Genomic DNA, 18,839 nt, shown 5'->3' with positions numbered 1-18,839 from the left:
TATTCTTTTTCAGATTCTTTTCCATTATAGGTTATTACAAAATGTTGAATATAGTTCCCTGTGCTATACAGTAGGATCTCATTTATTTTATATATAGCAGTGTGTATCTGTTAATCCCAAACTCCTAAATTATCCCCCCCACTTCCCCTTTGGTAACCATAAATTTGTCCCAGCCCCTTTCACCAAGTTCTCTAGCTTCCGGGATTGAATCCCTTACCCACTTAGCAATTTTCTTCATTCCTGCCCCTAGGTGGTTTCTTTCACGCCTCCCCCTATTGTTCTGTTTCCTCCAATTCCAGGCTGATCGATGACCCACCAGGCATTTACATTTACAAAGCAATTGCATTTACATAAGATAGCTCTTACCAAGAGCCCAAAAAGGCACAACTATAATACATCTATAATAGGGAGAGTGCCTATTCATCACCCACTTTTACAGTGCCTTCCAACAGGATGGACAGTTCTAGGAATTGGTATATAAGGGGAGAGCGCCCTGTAAAATTTATCGCTAAAGGTAATCAATGAGTTCCAACTAATGCGCTCCACACCTCGAGGTGAAAATATAACAAAAGTATGGGGAAAACATATTTACTCCGTAAAGTTTGCTGAATTGAATTTGTGCTTTCATTGATTTCATTTAATACAAAGATTATATAATCAGGAAGTCAGTAGCAATTGAGAATACCAAGCCCAGTCTGCGCCCATCAGGGCATTTTGATAATATCTAGGAAAGGCAGGAGATTCTCATTTAATAGAATTGGAAATGCGACATATATTAGCTTACAGAAACTTAATCAGTGTGATCAAATTAAAACGGGCCACTCAGACATACCATGCTGATTAAGGCACTTGCAAACACTCCACAATTATCAGAGATTTGTGGTGTTAATGATTTAAACTCAGGTTTTTTCTCTGGGGATTCACCCCTGGACCTTTTTTTTTTTTTACTAGACAATTAGAAAACTCCATCCTTTATTTTGAAAAATGTTGCAATAGTATTATTGACATTAATTCTCAAAGAATGCAGAATAGTAAAGAGCATGTGCTGCTGCTTAGTTTTTTCTTTTAACAGTCAATGACTTCTCTTTGGGATGACGATCATTAATCTCAAAGCTTTAGCTCTTGGGTGTGGTAATGAAGTTTGGCAATGGTAAAGTGACCATTTTTAAATGTATCAGAGGAAAACTCCACTTTTCCGCTTTCTGCAAAGCAGCTCTATGTTTTACTTAAAGGCGTTTGCTTATAGCCCTATTCCAAAACCACTTTGAGTGAACTGGCTTGTTGTCCTGGGTAGCAGACTACAGAAGTAGGCCATTTCTTTTAAATGTGTTCTTAATAGACCATTATGAACATTAGCTTGGGAGATGTCAATTACTCCTCCCCCACTTTAAAGCCCATCTTCCCAACCCACCACCCTTAAAATGCAGCACTAGTTAATTACCTGGAAAGGATCTCGTGTTCCTAGCGCCATTATTTGTGTGAATAGTGGTGATGGGGGCTTGTCTAGCTATTTGTTTCTCCTTTAGTCAGCAAAGCCAGTCCCTACATTAACAGCAGAGAAAATGGAGAGTCAGAGAGGCTAGGTGACTTTCTTAAGGTGGCAGAGTTAACAAGGATCAGGTCTGCGGCTAGAATCCCAGTCTTTCAACTTTCAGGGGTTTTTGTTTTTCTCCCATCAATGCTTGGGTCCAGCCCAGTCTCAATTAGGACAAATACCAAGTCATTGGAATCTGCCTTAAAAGGATGGTGTACTAAGGAATAAGCCAGTCAGTTAATGAAGATAAGGGCTACTGTGGGGATACAGCAGAGGAAGGTGAAGAGGAGGGGAGGGGAATTGCGTGCTGAGATGGGGGAGGAGGTCTGACTTCCAAGAGGCCTGGCAGCAGCCTCCTATGGCAAGATGGTTAGAACCAACATCCACCAAAAGCACAATCAGGCTTTATTTCCCAGACACCAGTTTGGAAAGGCAGGGACAAGTGATGGGTTAAAATAAAGAGGCCTGGGGCTTCCCTGGTGGCACAGTGGTTGAGAGTCCGCCTGCCGATGCAGGGGACACCGGTTCGTGTCCCAGTCCGGGAAGATCCCACATGCCACAGAGCGGCTGGGCCCTTGAGCCATGGCCGCTGAGCCTGCATGTCTGGAGCCTGTGCTCCACAACAGGAGAGGCCACAACAGTGAGAGGCCCGCATACCACAAAAAAATAAATAAATAAAAAATAAAATAAAAATAAAATAAAGAGGCCTGTGGGGTCAGAGCATCTCAGAATTGCTCCCTGCACTTGTCTGTAATCTCACAGGCTCAGGGGAAAGCCAGGAGTCCTACAGTTGGTTCGATACCCAAATCCCCAACACAATTCTCTTTGTTTAAAATAATCTTGAGGGTCTTTAAGATTCCAGGAGAAGGATTCATTTATTTATTCATCTGTTCATTGAAAACATAGGGCTAAGTCATTTTAACGTTTTCACATATTGAGTTACAGTGCGTTAGTGTTCTACCCTTGCAATAAGATGAAACAAGAGAATAGGCGGTCTTTTCCAGAGTGTGTTGCAGACACTTTATTCTGTTTCCTATGGACAGTTTACAGAAGTGTCTCATATCAGTGCATACACTAAGAGCATGATGATGTACTCTGGAACACTGTGGAAGAGAAAAGAATTCCACCTACTCTTCCTTAAGGAGCCATAGCCGTACATTAGCTGGAGACATCAGCAAACAGGGGGAAAGTGAACAATAAGAATGAGAGCTGTTACTTCCAGAACTTTGTCTTTTATTATACAGCATGCACACTCCTCCAGCTGCGTCTCTGGTTGCACCTTCCTTACAGAGCACACCACGCTGTTCCTTGGATTCTAGGTATCTGCATCTATCAGCATCTTCTCTACTTGAAAAATAAGATGCTTGGGACTTCCCTGGAGGTCCAGTGGTTAAGACTGTGCACTTCCACTGCAGGGGGCACAGGTTCGATCCCTGATTGGGGAACTAAGATCCCATACGCCGCGTGGTGCGGCCAAGGGAAAAAAGAAAGAAAATAACATGCTTAAGAGCAGTGACTGAATCTGTTTCTGTTTCAGCCATGCTTTCTCCACCTCCTCCCCTCCTTCTCTCACATCTACCTCTCTACTCCCACCCACCCCCGGCATCTGGTACTGTGCCTATCACATACCAGATGTACAATATTTGCTGATTGACTTAACGAACACATGTTAGTGCCTTTAAAATGATTTATCCATTAAATGATAAATGGATATTGTTCAAAAGGGGGAAGGGATGCTCTCAGGCTGCATCAGGAGAGACGTGAAGGAGGAAGACGCATATTAATTGTGTTTTACAGTATGAGTAGTAACAATAATTCCATTTAATGAGCACCCATGTGGACCAGAATATTTGCATAAGTTATCTCACTGACTCCTCAAAGGATCTCTAGTAGAGAGAGGTCTAATTATTACCCCCGTTTTATGGATGAGGAAACTGAGGCTCAAAGACAATAAGTAACTTGTCTAAGATGCTAGAGCTGGGATATGAACCCATCCCTAATCTAACTGAAAGAGTGAGCTCTTTCCAACAACTAGGATTTAGACAGGTGTAGACAGGTCATTCAAGGTAGGTGCAATGGGGGAACCCCCTGGCTGTCCAGTGATTAAGACTCTGCGCTTTCACTGCTGAGGGCCCAGGTTCTATCCCTGGTCGGGGAACTAAGATCCCACAAGCCACATGGTGCAGCAAAAAAACCCCAAAAAAAACCAAAAAAACCCCCTTCTGAACTTTTAAATCAGAATATACCAAACACAAGTATTCAATACTGTCCTGAGGGACTTCCCTGGTGGTCCAGTGGTTAAGACTCTGTGCTTTCACTGCTGAAGGCCCAGGTTCAATCCCTGGTCGGGGAACTAAGACCCCACAAGCCACATGGTGCAGCAAAAAAAAAAAAAAAAAAAAAAAAAAAAACCTTCTGAACTTTTAAATCAGAATATACCAAACACAATTATTTAATACTGTCTTAAGGGACTTCCCTGGTGATCCAGTGGTTAAGACTTCACCTTCCAATGCAGGGGGCACAAGTTCGATCCCCGATCGGGGAACCAAGATCCCACATGCCGTGTGGCACGGCCAAAAAAAGAAAAGAGAGGTGCAATGGTATGAAAAAAAATGGAATGTGGCAGACGAGGAGACCAGTATAACCAAGGGGAGGGCTGGGCTAATGATGACACTGGATAGTTGTGATAAAGCTGAATTAGTCAGTGAACATAAAATAAAACACTAGAGAGTGAGTTTAAAAATTATAATAAAATTGTATATAGGATTATACAGAATACCTACAATGAGTAAATATTAGAAAACCTTCCAAGCCTTCTAATGGCGTTCAAAATAACAATACAGACTTTAGCCTAAACACCCGCCTGAGAATGTTTTCCGGGAGAGGATGGCTTAAGCAACTAAAATAATCCTCTTCCCAAAGCTAATGGTCTTTTCCTCCCCTACAGGTTTCATTACAGCCTAGCACAGAGGCCAGTTTAAGGAAATGGAGTGGAAATAGTGTGTGTTCATTTAGTCTTCAGAGCAGAAGCCAACTGGGGAGCATTACTCAAAATCTGTGGCTTTTTTTTCCCTCCAAGCATTTCAGGTTCAGCCTGGGTTTAGGGCTGTAATCTAGAGAACAATCACCTGTCAGTCTGGTTCCTTTCATCTGTTGAGAGCAATTTGGCCATAAGAAGAGAAGTATCTCTTTTTTCAATTTACTTCTTCTTTTGTTTTTTGTTTTTGTTCTTAAGAGCTTGCAGAATTGAGAAAGGGGACTGCCAGACTGCCCAAAAGCCAGAGCTGCTTTGCCTGTCATTGGGGAGCTGGGGAACGGTGGAGAAAGGCTGGTATCCCATACTCTGCTCCCCCAATATCCTCAGGCTGGGTTGGACCAATGGTTATCAAACTCATTCTAAGCAGCAGGGCTTTAAAAAAATGAAATCTAGTCAGACCCCGATATATATATATATATAACAGATTAAAATGGAGTCACTCAGGAAGAGGTGGGGTGGAGGCCTGGAGCCCCATCTATTTACTACTTTAGGCTCCCCATTATCCCCACTTTCAGCAGGCTCTGAGGTCCTGCTTCTGAATCCAAGAGCTATTCAGAACATAGATTGAAAACCGCTGGACTACACAAAGGAAGGATGTGGTTAAGTGCACCGTGATGGCTCTATGAGCCCAAGTAGCTTCTTTAGACTTCTTTTTAGCTCTTTTTCGTCTGTTAAAAGACAAAATAGGAATAGAGAATGGTGACAGAATGAACAGGTAGATTCCCCACCAGGAGGCATCTGCAGACGGGGGGAGTGTGGGAGGGAGAATAAACCTTTGTCTTGGTACTCCTATAGCTTAGCACAGAATGCCTTGTCCATTGTAAGCATTTGGTAATGAATGGGAACAATGACTCCAACTTTACAAGAATGATGAAAAACAAGTCAACAGCCATCCACAATACCATGCATTTGTTTCTTCCTTGCCACCAAGTGGGTGACACAGACCCAGATATTCAGGTAAAGAAACCCACGGCCTCCAAAATGAATGTGTTTACAAGGACAAAGCTGGCTATGTCTAAGTAGTCCCTGAAATGTGGATACTAAAGAAGGAAAGTAGAGAAGTGAATATTTGGTGTCACACCAGCCACATGATTGTGAAAAGGCATGATGGCCTGTGGGGTAACAGGGGCAACCGCAGCAGACCTGGCAGAAGGAGAGTCAACATTCTCAGGGAAAGAGTCTGAACCTGTCAACTTTGCTTACGTGGAGATACACTTTTGTCCAAAGTTCCTGAAAACACTAGAAAGAGTGTATGTGGGACTAACTATTTTTTGAAAGGTCTTTAGAGACATGCTATTGCTTGTTTTCACACCCTCCTAGGGATGCCGGGGGAGTGACGAGAAGGATTATCTGCATTTCGCAGAAGGAGGAGCAGTCTTGGGAAAGGGATGTGGGCGGGTAGAGGCAGCAAACTATTTTCTGACAAAGATCACAATTGAAGCAGGTGCCCTGGTGCCTACTGTGAAGGCACAAAATAGCCTGATCACCCTGGAAGGTTCCATAGGCATGAATGGGAGAAACGAAGGTAAACAGGCAGAGGCTGAGTAGAGAGCATCTCATGAAAGCCCGCGGAGAACACATCTCTTCCTCAACGATGAGAAAAGAGGACACTGTTGAGGCCCTTGGAAACAAGCCCAGCACTCTTACTTCTGTCATTATGCTCTTTGATGCCAAAAAACCAAAACTCTTTAGATTCCGAGGCTTGGAGAATCACTGCCCCCAGCTCAGGTCCACAAGCCAGCCACGCTCAAAGCTTGTCTCTGCTGAGGTGCCTGGACATCCACCCTGAAGGGGACCTTTGGGATTGGATACGATCCATGCCACTGAAGCAAGTGATGAGCTCTCCTAGAACCAACGTCAGGGGGCAGTTTTCAGCTTAAATGAGAAAATGCATTCATTTAAAGCACTTAGAATAGGGCCTGGTGCTTCGCTGATGTTACTGAGGTTACTTGGTTATCACTCTTGGGGATTCATTGCCAGCCCATTGGTGACCATCCCAATGAACTTATAGAGCATATATCATTATTTACAATCATGATAAATATAGTCATTTTTTGCTTCACAGTCACTCTCTAAACTTCAAAATTATGTTCAGCATTTTGTAAAAGTTTCTTCAATTTTCTTATAAAAATTTTTAGCTGGTGTTAGGGTGCAAATTTGTTTTCCTTAAAATAAAATTATTTGACTAATTAAAAAAAAGAATAGGGCCTGGTGCGTAAGAAGCACTCAACAAACGTTACTGCCTATTTAAAAATCCTGGCCCTTGTTATAGTTGGCAGTCTTCTACTGCTTTTGTTGGGAATGAATTCTGTAAGTTCTCTACCTGCATGTAAAGTATGTTTTGCTTTTTTTTTTTTGGTCAGGTACCTAGAATTATTTGACTCAAATTGAAGAGTAGCCTGCTCTTGGGCTCTATGGAGTAGGGAAAATTATTTAGGATTTAGAGAAAAATGGGCCCTGGTTTCATTCATCGCTCTGCCACTTACTATCCATGTGGCTTGGGGCACAATATGTCATTTTTCTCAGCCTGAGTTTTCTCATCTGTGAGCTGTAGATATAATTCCTGCCTCATACGTTTGTTGATAACGGATGAGAATGCTCTTTGCAAACTATAAAATACTATAAAAGTAATGGGTTCTTTTTAGTATTAGGAATTTGGGGCTTAACCAGACTTGCTTCCCTCCCGCCTCACATGTATCCCCCAATTCACTCTGAGCGTTGCAGACAGTGATGGCCAAACATGTCTCAGGTCTGCCAAACTGCATAGAACTAGTTGACACAGAATAGTCAATTGACCGTTTTGATTAAATTATCCAGCCAATTCAAGCAGTTCATTTTCTCAGTTGTCCCCATCTCCATCCACAATCAACCCCACTCAAGTGACCCAAAACTGTGGCTTGTGATATCATATAAATATATCCTTCAAGCAACGTGATGTTCTTCTTGGACCATCTTCACCACCCAGGGATGCTAGGTACCCGGGAATCAATTTGTGCTTCAAATGCATGTGACATCTTAATCATCCAATACAAATGCTACTTCAAGCAAGCAATAACAGATGGTGGCCTGAATTTTATAGCATCACCAGCATTTTCTGGGCAAAATTTATAGTTCAATCATCAGTGAGCTGAGTCCTGCCTCATTTTTTTTCTGTTTAATCTTTAGCAAACAACCATTCTGAAAACCCAAAGCATGTGCTGTAATGAAGCAATGGCCATTGACCAGTAATGTAGTATGTATTTCTGTCCACCCCACTCCTCCATTCTCAGATTGTGTGCACCCAACATACATAGTAAAGAAAGTGTCAAGGCCAGGTGTTGGTGTGGGGGTCCCAGGGAAGAGCACCTTTATCTTCAAGTTGAAATACTAACAGGAAGATGGGATTTCACGACATTCCATGGCCCTTGAAGAACCTTCTACCTACTCAATACTCTTCCCTCCAACTAAGGCCTCCAGCAGCAGGACCAGTCTTCTGATCCTTGTGAATGTAGGTCTAATATAGTCCCTCAAGCATAAAGGGCATCTTCAGAAAGGATGGATGAACTCAGCCTCGTGGGACAAGCCCAGACACGGTTGGAGTCTTGGCCCCATCATCTATTACCTACGTGACCTGGAACAAGTCAACGTCATCTCAGATTCCTTGTCAGTAAAAAGAGCTAATAATAACCTTTGCTTTATAGACCTATTGTAATGATTAAACAAGATAATATTACGTAAGGCACTTTGCACAATGCCTGACACATAAAAAGCACTCAATAAATTGTAGTTAATAAAAAGCGTTATTATATATTTGCTATATGTGAGGAATGGTTCTAATTTTTAACTGTATTACCTTATTTAAATAAAATAAACCTTTCCTCAAATGTCACCTTTCAGTGAGGTCTTCTCCAACCACTTTATTTAAATTTACTAATTTTCTGTCTGCATCACTCCTTATCCCTCTGCCTTGCCTTCCCCCCTTATAAGTTATTTCCTTTTAAAATACTATATAGTTTACTTAATTGTTTAATGACAGTATCCCTCCACGAGAATGGGCATGAGGGTAAGGAATTTTGTCTGTTTTTTTCTTTGCTGTGTCTCCAGAGCCTACAATAGTAGCTGGTATCTCATAAGTAATCAATAAAAGTTTTGAATGAATGAATAATGTAATCCTCAAGAAAATCCTATGAAGCAGACACTATTAGTATCCCCTTTTTACAAGTGAAGAGGGTGATGCACAGAGAGATAAAGAAACTTACCCAGGGAAGGGTTGGGATTTTAAAGCAATGACTTGGCTCCAGAGTTTGCCATCTTAACCACTATACCACACTGTTTCTTTTAAAGAACTCATGGAGGGAGAGAGGGGGGAGAGGGGTGAGGGGAGAAGGGAGAGAAAAGAGAGGGAGAAAATACGAATGAGAATAAAGGGAAGAGTGTATGTTATTCTATTTTTCATTTTGTTTTTTGCTTTTTGTTTTCCTCCTCCTCCCCAGGATAGTATCTTTTTCTCTGATGAAATTTCTGTGCAGTACTTTGGGAATCTAGCTTTGACCTTTTGATAAAGGCAGTGATCATTCATTTGTCCCCAAAATATCATCTTTAGAGGACATTTCCATTGTCCAACTATCACTCCGTTGTTTTAATGTGTCTTTTTTACAAAGCTAAACAGGTAGGAATTATTTACACACCAAATAACTCATAGCTATTCAATACCATACTAGAGGTTCTAGCCAGTGCAATAAGGCAAGGAAAAAAGGCATCCATATTGGAAAAGAAGAATTAAACTGTCTTTACTCACAGGTGATATAATTGTCTATGTAGAAAATCCAATGGAATCTTCAAAAAAGCTCCTGGAACTAATATGTGAGCTTAGCAAGTTTGTAAATATAAGACTGGTATACAAATATCAATTGTACTTCTATATCCTAGAAATCATACTAAGTGAAGTAAGTCAGACAGAGAAGGACAAATATCATATGATATCGCTTATATGTGGAATCTAAAAAATAATAATACAAATGAACTTATTTACAAAACAGAAACAGACTTACAGACATAGAAAACAAACTTATGGCTACCAAAGGGGAAAGGGGGGGGATAAATTGGGAGTTTGGGATTGACATATACACACTACTATACATAAAATAGATAACCAACAAGGACCTACTGTATAGCACAGGGAAGTTTACTCAATATTCTGTAATAACCTAAATGGGAAAAGAATCTGAAAAAGAATAGATACTTATATATGTACAACTGAATCACCTTGCTGTACACCTGAAACTAATACAACATTGTAAATCAACTATAGTCCAATATAAAATTAAAATTTTATAAAAATAATGGAAACTTGGGGAAAAACAATTAGAAGTTAAAATAAAAGGATACTATTTGCCATAGCATCCAAAGTATGAAATAGTTAGGGATACATCTGAAAAAGTTAGGAAAAACGTGTACACTGAAAGCTACAAAACACTGCTAAGTGAAATTAAAGATCTCAATAAATTGAAAGATACACTGTCTTCATAGCTTTTAAGACTGAGTGTTGTTAAGATGTCAGTTTTTCCCAAATTTGATATATAGATTCAACACAATCCCTGCCAAAATCCCAGCAGTTTTTTTTTTCTTTTTCTGGAAATTTACAGGCTGATTCTAAAATGCATATGGAAATTCAAAGGACCTAGAATATCCAAAACAACTTTGAAAAGGAAGAATGAAGTTGGGAGACTCACACCATCTGATTTCAAAACTTATTATAAAGCTAGAGTAATCAAGACAGTGCAGAACTGGCATAGGGATAAAATATTGATCAATTAAGAATCTAGAAATATATATATATATATATATATAAAATTGATTTTTGATTTTCAACAAATGTGCTAAGGTAGTTCAATGGAGAAAAGATATTTTCCTTAAGAAATGGTACTGGAACAACTAGATATCCATATGTGAAACAAAACAAAACTTTGATCTCTACCCTGCACCATATGCAAAACTTAACTCAAATTGGAAAACTGCCCTAAATGTAAAAACAAAACTACAAAACATCTAGAAGAAAACATAGGTGAAAACCTTTGCAACTTTGGGTTAGGGAAAGACTTCTTAGATATGCTACCAAAAGCATAATCCAGAAAAGAAAAAAAATGATAAACTGGATTTCAACAAATTAAAAATTTCTACTCTACATTTAAATGCTTCTACACTCCAGATTTTTAGTCAGTGTTGGATTCGTAGTAATTATCTGGATAGCACAATAGTTTTGCCCTGTGTTTCCATCCTCTTTTTTTAAAATTAATTAATTTATCTATTTATTTTTGGCTGCATCGTGTCTTCATTGCTGCGTGTGGGCTTTCTCTAGTGGCGGCGAGCGGGGGCTACTCTTCCTTGTGGTGCGTGGGCTTCTCATTGTGGTGGCTTCTCTTGTTCTGGAGCATGGGCTCTAGGCACGCAGGCTTCAGTGGTTGTGGCACGCGGGCTCAGTAGTTGTGGCTCACGGGCTCTCTAGAGAGCAGGCTCAGTAGTTGTGGTGCATGGGCTTAGTTGCTCCGCGGCATGTGGGATCTTCCCAGACCAGAGATCGAACCCGTGTCCCCTACATTGGCAGGCGGATTCTTAACAACTGCGTCACCAGGGAAGTCCCCCCATACTCTCTTAGTACTGCAAACCATAGTGGGCCATGTTTCACTGGTTATTTGTCTGAAAAACAACATGTTTGGCCTGGAGGCATTAGAAGATGCCATTGATTTAGCCTCTGTAATTCCTTCAGCTCAGAAAGAGCTAGGCTGAAAGCTAAAAATATTGGGGTATAAAGGCAAGATGGAGCATTGATAGATAGTTGGATGGGGGAGGAGGGAGGAAAGGAAGGAGGAAGGGAGAAAGAGAGGGAGTTCTAGACGGAGAGAGACACGGACTGCAATAGGGAGACAGAGACGGAGAGAGATGTGTTACTCAGAGGAAAACGGAGGAATCCTATTTAACATCCCTCTTCGTTGCATTCCTAGCCCTTCTCAAGTGAGAGAGGAGTAGAATGCCAGCCAGCACCTGGCAAGTGGACGTAACCCTGAGGTCCCCTGGAGCAATGCCAATGAGAGTTCTCAACCATGTATGTCACAGAGGAGAAAGGAGTTTTTGAGGACCCCTGCTCTAGAGAGCAGCATGTTGCATCTGTGATTTTGTGCAGCAGGTGAGAAGGGAGAAGAATGACACCTGCCTCCTAAGGCTCCATTAGCACAACACCCTTCTTGACTAAGCTGGAGAACCAGGGTCAGCACGGACAGTCAGATATTTAGGGGGATTTATGATGTTAGTGAGTATACTCTACATCCTAACCATCACAGAGATGCACGTGTACCCCCGAGGGAATATTTCCATAACTGGACTGTTTCTTCCTGGATCTTCCAGTAATTTCTTGTCTCAATCTGTGGGCATTATTTATGTATTGCCAGTGGTGCTGGGGCGTCTGCTTCCCCATTTCTGGAGCTGGCAAAGCAGATAACCAGAGCTCTGACTTGGTCAGGATCATGCTGGCCAGGTCACACTGTCCCCAGCTGCAGTATGTTGGCAGCAGAGGCAAGCATAATCACTAGTTGACATTTATTAAGCACTTGCCATGTGCCAGGCACTAGAAGAGCCTTACTTGGATTTTATTTTATCCTCACAACAGCCCAATGAGGTAGGTACTAAGCTAATCAGTGATAGAGCCAGCATTCACATCCAGGTCTATCTGACTCCAAAGCTGATGTCCTTTCAAATACACACAAGGCTGCATGATTAATTTATTTAAAGAGATCTTTGAACAGCCCCATCTACAGTTGGTTAGCACTAGGTGAAACCTCAAAATATGCCAAGCCTATGTGTTATTTACCCCTTGTTATTAAAAGTCCTTTTCAAATGTCTTATGTTACTTTCCTGCCTAATTAATGAGTATACTTTCTGGGGTAGATTTGACATTTTTGTTGTGACCAAAAGTCTCGCACTATCCTGGCTGGCGAATATTGGAGGGAAAAGGCAATTCGGCTATAAACGTACTGATTCTCAGGCACACTCCACTCCAAGTTGTTCTTAGGAATACATTCTGACATTGGCTTATGTTTTTGTCATTTGCTTTTTTCTACAAAGGAGCAACAGCAGAGACGGAGGGGGAGGGAGGGAGGGCGTGGAGAGAGAGAGAGAGAGAGAGAGAGAGAGAGAGAGAGAGAGAGTGTTTGGGGCTTTGGTTTTTCACAAGCTTTTGTGATATTAGACTTAGTCTAATAGCTAAACTAAGGCACTATTGACATCATCATCACATCAAACTACAGCGCTTATTTGAAAAGTTCAGTACTTGACCATTTGATTGCTATGCTCATACAGCATACCACCAATGTGAAGTGAAAATACACACACACACACACACACACACACACACACACACACACACACACACACTCTCTCTCTCTCTCTCTCTTTCATACACAGAGGCAAAACTAGGGGTTTTAGTGGTAGTCACAGCCTACTGTCTCAGAAGAAATACAGGGCTCTCAATGAGAGGAAATGACATAATCATGAGATCATAGTACACAGGACATGGACTCCAGCGATGCACATGTAAACAATTCAATCTGAACATAAAGCGGCACCACACTGAATCCACACAGAACAAGCAAGACTTCACCTCTTCTCTCTAAAGCAGGAAAGTTTTCCGTTTGGGTCCTGCCAACCAAAACCAAAGGACTGTTGGTGTGTTTAGTTGATTTATGAAGCTATGTGCTCCTGAGTCTGCTCATCTAGAGACTGCTGAAAAGATAAACAGGCCTGTCCGTTATGAGACAATTTTGGCAAAAACAGCTTGGAATCAGTCTTCCTGTGGCATCTGCTACCAGGGTCGGCTCTGGATAGAAGTGTAAAGTGAGTAAGAATTGACTTGACCATCTCATATCCTCCTTCTGTACTCCTTTTTCTCCATTTTAGCATCCCCTCCCCAGCTTAATTCATTTAAGCCAATATTTATGGAACTGAACTCAACATTTATGGTATCGTCTACCAGGCACTGTGCTTGGGTGCTCTGCCCTGGTCCTGCAATATTCCTGGCCTTCACCAGTATTTGAACATTGAACTTGGTCTTTGTCTTTCCATAGCCTGAGCCTATGTGAAAAACACCTCAGGCTGAGAGGATTGATTCATTTCCAGCCTCATCTGCAACTGCCTGCAATCTAATTTTTCAATTGATGCCTCTGAATGTTACACACACACACACACACACACACACACACACACACACACACACACCCTCAGCCTTGGTTGTCTGGTTTGAAGGAGAACAGCTATAGTGATCTACGAGTTCTCTTTATTGCTTTCTTGATGAAGGGGTGTGTTAAAGGCTCGAGATAGCTCAACAGTAATATTGAGAAAGGGTAACTGTCCAAACACAACCAAAATGATGTTATTTTCGAGAAAAAGTGAAGTGTTTGAAAAGTACATGCTGTTTCCTTTCATCATCACTACCCCTACATTTTTTTTTAAGTGGAATGATTCCAATTTCTCCCCAAGGGCTCCATTTTCACAGAGGCTAACAGAACCCACCCACACAGGTATGGTAACGTACAAAGGGCACAGCACTCAGCTGGACGTCCCGAGACCAGGCTCCAAGCCTTGTGTGGTGCAATTGGCCGAAGTGTCTTGCTATCTGGGAGCAGAACTGCAGCACACATTGCCGTAGAAAGAGCACAGGACAGGTATTAGAAAACCAGGATTCTAGGCTGACCTCTGCTATGAACTAGACGCGTGACTCTGGGAAAGTGACTGACCCTTCCTGAGTCCTTATCAGGTCAGCAAAAGTGTTGGTCTCATGTGACGTGTGAACATGTTCAGGTACAAAAAGAAAATCTGTAATGGCTCCTTGTGGCTACCATGTATGCTCAGTCTTGACAGTTTAAGTGCTTGCTGGGAATAACCCAATGGATCAGCAAAAGGATTGACTGTGGCTTGATGTGTCAGACAGAATAACAGATTCACATTATCGAAGGGAACCAAATCAAATATGGTGGCCTGGTCTGGCTGGTCTCTGATTAACCTCTGCCAAACCTATGCTTCCTGATCTCAGTGGTATGGCTCTGCACTGCTTTTTTTCCCTGTCCTGTCAATTTGGCTCACTGTTAGCATAGAAGAAACTGCATGCACCTCCCTGAAAGTCACTGCCAGGGTAGTCTGGCTCTGCTGCTCAGACATATCCCATTCCATCTGTTCCTCCCTGAAACAGAGGGCTGGTACCCAGCTTCAGATCCAGGCAATAAAATGGAGCAAGCAGAATGACACAACTTTCACACTGTAGGTTTCTTAAGCTACTCGGCATGCTACGCTGCATGGCAGTTGGCCCCAAATGGATTGAAGTTGGAAAAAAAGACAGAATTGGCCATTCAGTGTTAGCTTTGACCTCATCCACAACTTTAACTTGTTTTTTTATCAACATTAAAGGACTCTGTCTGTCTTAGTGACTAATTTGCCTTTTCCTCTTCTGACCTGGCCTTGCCTCCTGAGGGGTAAGTGGAGAAAATGAATGGGTTCAAGGGTCACTTCTCAGAAGCCTTCGTTGATATCCCCACATGACGTCTTCCCCACCAACAGCGCCCCGTGACTGCCTCACTGTAAACGCCATGTCGCCATCCTCTGTCCTCTGAAGACTGAGTTCCTTGAGGGCACCTATCGTATCTTGCATTTGTCTCTGTGGCCCAGGGTCTATCTAGCACGAGGGCACAAAGTCAAAGCTCGATAGATTTTACTGATTGTTATTACTATTATTGGTGCTAAAGAAGGGCTTTACCAAAATTGTTCATTGGGAGACCCCACGTAGGCACACAATATCCTCTCCAAGCCTCAATTTCCTCGTGTATCAAATGGAAATAATAATAGTGCCTACTTCCTGAGCTTTTGGTGGGTGAGAATTAATGACACGAATTGTATCAAGCGCTCGGGGACAGAGGTTGGCCCATAGCACTCACTCAACACATACTAGTTGTTACTATTTTTAGTCATGAGGTATATTTGAGGCAGCTTGACTTGTCTTCGAAAACAGAGGAGGCCAGTTTCTTTCCAGAGAAGAAAAGAAGACGCCTTCTGTCTCCCAGCCTGTATCTGGCCTCAAAATAACAGAGGAATTCTTAAAAACTGCATCCCCCTGTCATGAGGTCAAATAACATGAGAAAACCCAGTAGGACAGCACCCACCCTGGATGCTGTCCACTGTGAAAGGCACCACGGGGAAAACCCCAGGGAGCAGAGGCCCACCTAGCTCCCTGCCTCCCCACACACACTCCCAAACCCAGAAGTAACCACTGTCTCTGAACTATAACAACACACGTGCCTAAACGTTGATAGACACTGTTCTAGAGAGTGTGGGAAAATGCCCCCCCGGATAGTCTCACCATATTCATGGAAGGTCAGTACTGCTGCTGTTGACAAAAATATCCTGAGGAGAAAATGTGCAGAAAAGAGTTAAAAAAAAAAAACCCAACAACTTCCCGCCAACTGATGGGAGATAAGAGAAAGGGAACCTGAAACATATCCTTGAAGAGAATACTGGCTATTGGAGAACTTTTTAATCTTCATTAATAATCCCCGAAAAGAAAGAAAAATTGTAAAGAACCAGCACAATCTGTGAGTCACGTGCATGGCAGATAAAAGACACCTAGCTCAGAACGTGCGGGAAGGGAGGCCCTCACCACGGCAGAAGTTTGGGAGGTGTCCAAATCCAGCAAGTGGGATATAAGATCATGTTTATCTACTTAAGAATGTATTTATGCAGGCCTCCTACTGTTAACAAGCCGGGTATGGTATTAGCTATGCGTTCTTTATGTCATCTGAACTCCAATTCTACCGACTGCTCCACGGGGACTCTTCATTCACAAGGTAAGAGTCTGGGTTCCCGCAAAGCCAAAAGAAACAAAACAATGCTCCTTTCAAAGTGCAACAGCAATCACAAACATCCTTAATTATACATGAGGGCCTAATAAACGGGAGACTGTGCCCTGCAGTTGTCAGCAGGACAGGTGTGTACAAGATACCCAGACCAGGGCCTGCCGTTTCTGCAAGCATGGAGTTCAAAGCGATTCTCCAAGGCTATCTCTGTTAACCGCGGGCGCATGCTGACGATGAATTGGGACTAATTTGGAAACATTCAGCTGCTTGGGAATGTGTGTATCAATTCCCTTCCTTCATAATTTATTCAGCATTTTGATTGTGGTGCTCAGCAATAAATAACTGAAACTAGTTCTAACTGCTCTGAGATTTCGTCTTCTGTCTTCACCACTGCTTTTGATATTCTCCAAGATAGCCCACATTCAACTTTATATGCAAACCTGAAATGGTATTCAGGAGGAGAAGGGAGAAAAAAAAGGGAGCCAATAGCTCTTTCGCTTTGGGAGTTGAAAATAAGATCATATTCAAAGTGCAGCATTTATGGTCCAATGCTGAATACATAAAATATATGACCGTTACAAATTCACCTTTCATGGCAAAGCCATGCTCTTGTAGTGATATATCTTACTGCTAGATTAGAGCTTTTAGCATGATGAAGGCATCTTTCATCTTCTCCTAGATGCAGGCTGGGTTCTCCTTTGGGGATGTATTTTTGCCCGTCACAATGCCCCACAGCCCTGAGACAGAGGGCTTACAAGAGGACCCGAGTCATTCACCAAAGGGCTGAAGCCACTTCAAAGGGGGAGCGCCTAATTGGAGGTATGCCATCTGCATGGGATCACACTGTTTCAGACTGCCATTCTCTGCTGAATCCAAAGGGAGAGGTCGGCCAATGTTGCTTTCTGGAATCAGCCCAAAGAGGTAAATCTAACATCACAAATATTCAGCCAATACAAGTTTTTGGCAATAACAAAAAGACAGTTTGGGGTTAGGTCATGGTACAGGTTAGTCGCTAGGAAAAGAATACACATATCATGTACATCAGTGACATGGTTACAATGCAAATGTAATTAAACCAGGATAGTTATGGAATGGCTTTCTAGATTCTTCTAAATCCACCCCAAATCTTAGTGTATGGATCAAAGACAAATTTTCATGGATTTTGCAAATCATAAAACAATTGATCAGTGCCGCGGCTTCTTCTTTCTTCAACTTTTGAGACTCATAGCCCAAATCTTGCATTGCTGTAAGTCTTTACCCATCACAATCAGCCCTAAAAGCTATCTTCCCAAAGCCATCTCTTGACTTCCCCCTCCCTCTCCTCCCCCTTCTTTAGTTCTTCATGCACCCAATATTCCTGACACATGCCTTACTCATTTAAATTCCCCAGTGACTAGCCCAAAGCAAAGCACACAGAAGGCATTCTGCAAATCTTTGAATGAATATGAATGAATGACAAAATGAGGACAGTACATGGCTTGGTGACAGCTGTGTTGGATGCACAGGGGCACTTTTCACTTACTTCCCGTTCTTAGATGTGTTCCGGGCCTTTGTGGATGACGGAGAGTTGGCGCCTGGATTAGTGTTTGGAGAACCCCGTCTATCCTTACTATACCCACAGAAAGAATAGAAAAATATACACAACAATGACCACAGAGACAAAAAGAAATTAGTTATTTCATTTAAAGACTTTCAAGGCGTCTCTCTTTCAATATCTTAATCTCTCTTCTCCCCCCACGCCCCCCCCGTGTGTGTGTGTGTGTGTGTGTGTGTGCGCGTGTGTGTGTGCGTGCATGTGTCTCTCTGTCTCTCTCGCCTGTCAAAATAAAGCGTGATCTTATCCAGTGCTGTCCTTCAAAGGTACAGAGAGTGGGAACCATTGGTCAAGTTCAAAGAAAGCTATTCTTTTGGCATTCAGAGCTTGAGCTGGTGGATGCCATTAATGACAGTGCCACAGCCCAGGCCTCAAGAGAGGCTCTGGCCAAAAAAATTAACTAGTCTTTAACCTAAAATCCTTTATTTCCTGTCTCTGGGTTCTCTGTACTTCAAGTTCAGTTCTGAAGCTGCTGACTTGCTGTGAAGTATGTGGATGCCAAATGACTTCTAAAAGTCTTTGGGAGATACTATCAGATAAATTAATAATTTTCACTCATAATGTTAACATGGGAAGGCCGTGAATTCAGATATTCTTTCAGGTGAAGCACCACCTGCTTCATGAGTAATTGAATTTAGATCTGCACCTTCAATAACTGCACAGCTTATGTCAAACCTTGGAAACAATTACGAAATAAATCACTAGGAAGGTCTGCTTAATCTCTTCAGGTTAATAAACGCAGACAAATTAATCACTTGAAGGTAAACAAAAAGGAATAATTGATTGGAGGCTTCTTGATTACTT

The 18,839-nt window shown here is 42.1% G+C and overlaps 1 protein-coding gene across 2 annotated transcripts in view; it reads right to left on the bottom strand.

Annotated features, from left to right (window-relative positions):
• The window catches only part of HS6ST2 (heparan sulfate 6-O-sulfotransferase 2), a 291,184-nt gene that overhangs the window by 22,844 nt on the left and 249,501 nt on the right, over nt 1-18,839 (bottom strand). Inside the window, exon 4 of one of the 2 annotated variants that reach the window (XM_060003066.1) lies at nt 17,964-18,050. The exons of the other annotated variant lie outside the window; for it this stretch is intronic. Within the exon in view, the coding sequence (XP_059859049.1) occupies nt 17,964-18,050 (87 nt within the window). The remainder of the gene's footprint in view (nt 1-17,963; nt 18,051-18,839) is intronic. 2 annotated transcript variants of the gene reach the window in all.

This window comes from Delphinus delphis, chromosome X, assembly GCF_949987515.2.
Source record: "Delphinus delphis chromosome X, mDelDel1.2, whole genome shotgun sequence".
In the NCBI taxonomy this organism is placed as follows: domain Eukaryota; kingdom Metazoa; phylum Chordata; class Mammalia; order Artiodactyla; family Delphinidae; genus Delphinus; species Delphinus delphis.
This window is presented reverse-complemented; position numbering and strand designations above follow the sequence as displayed.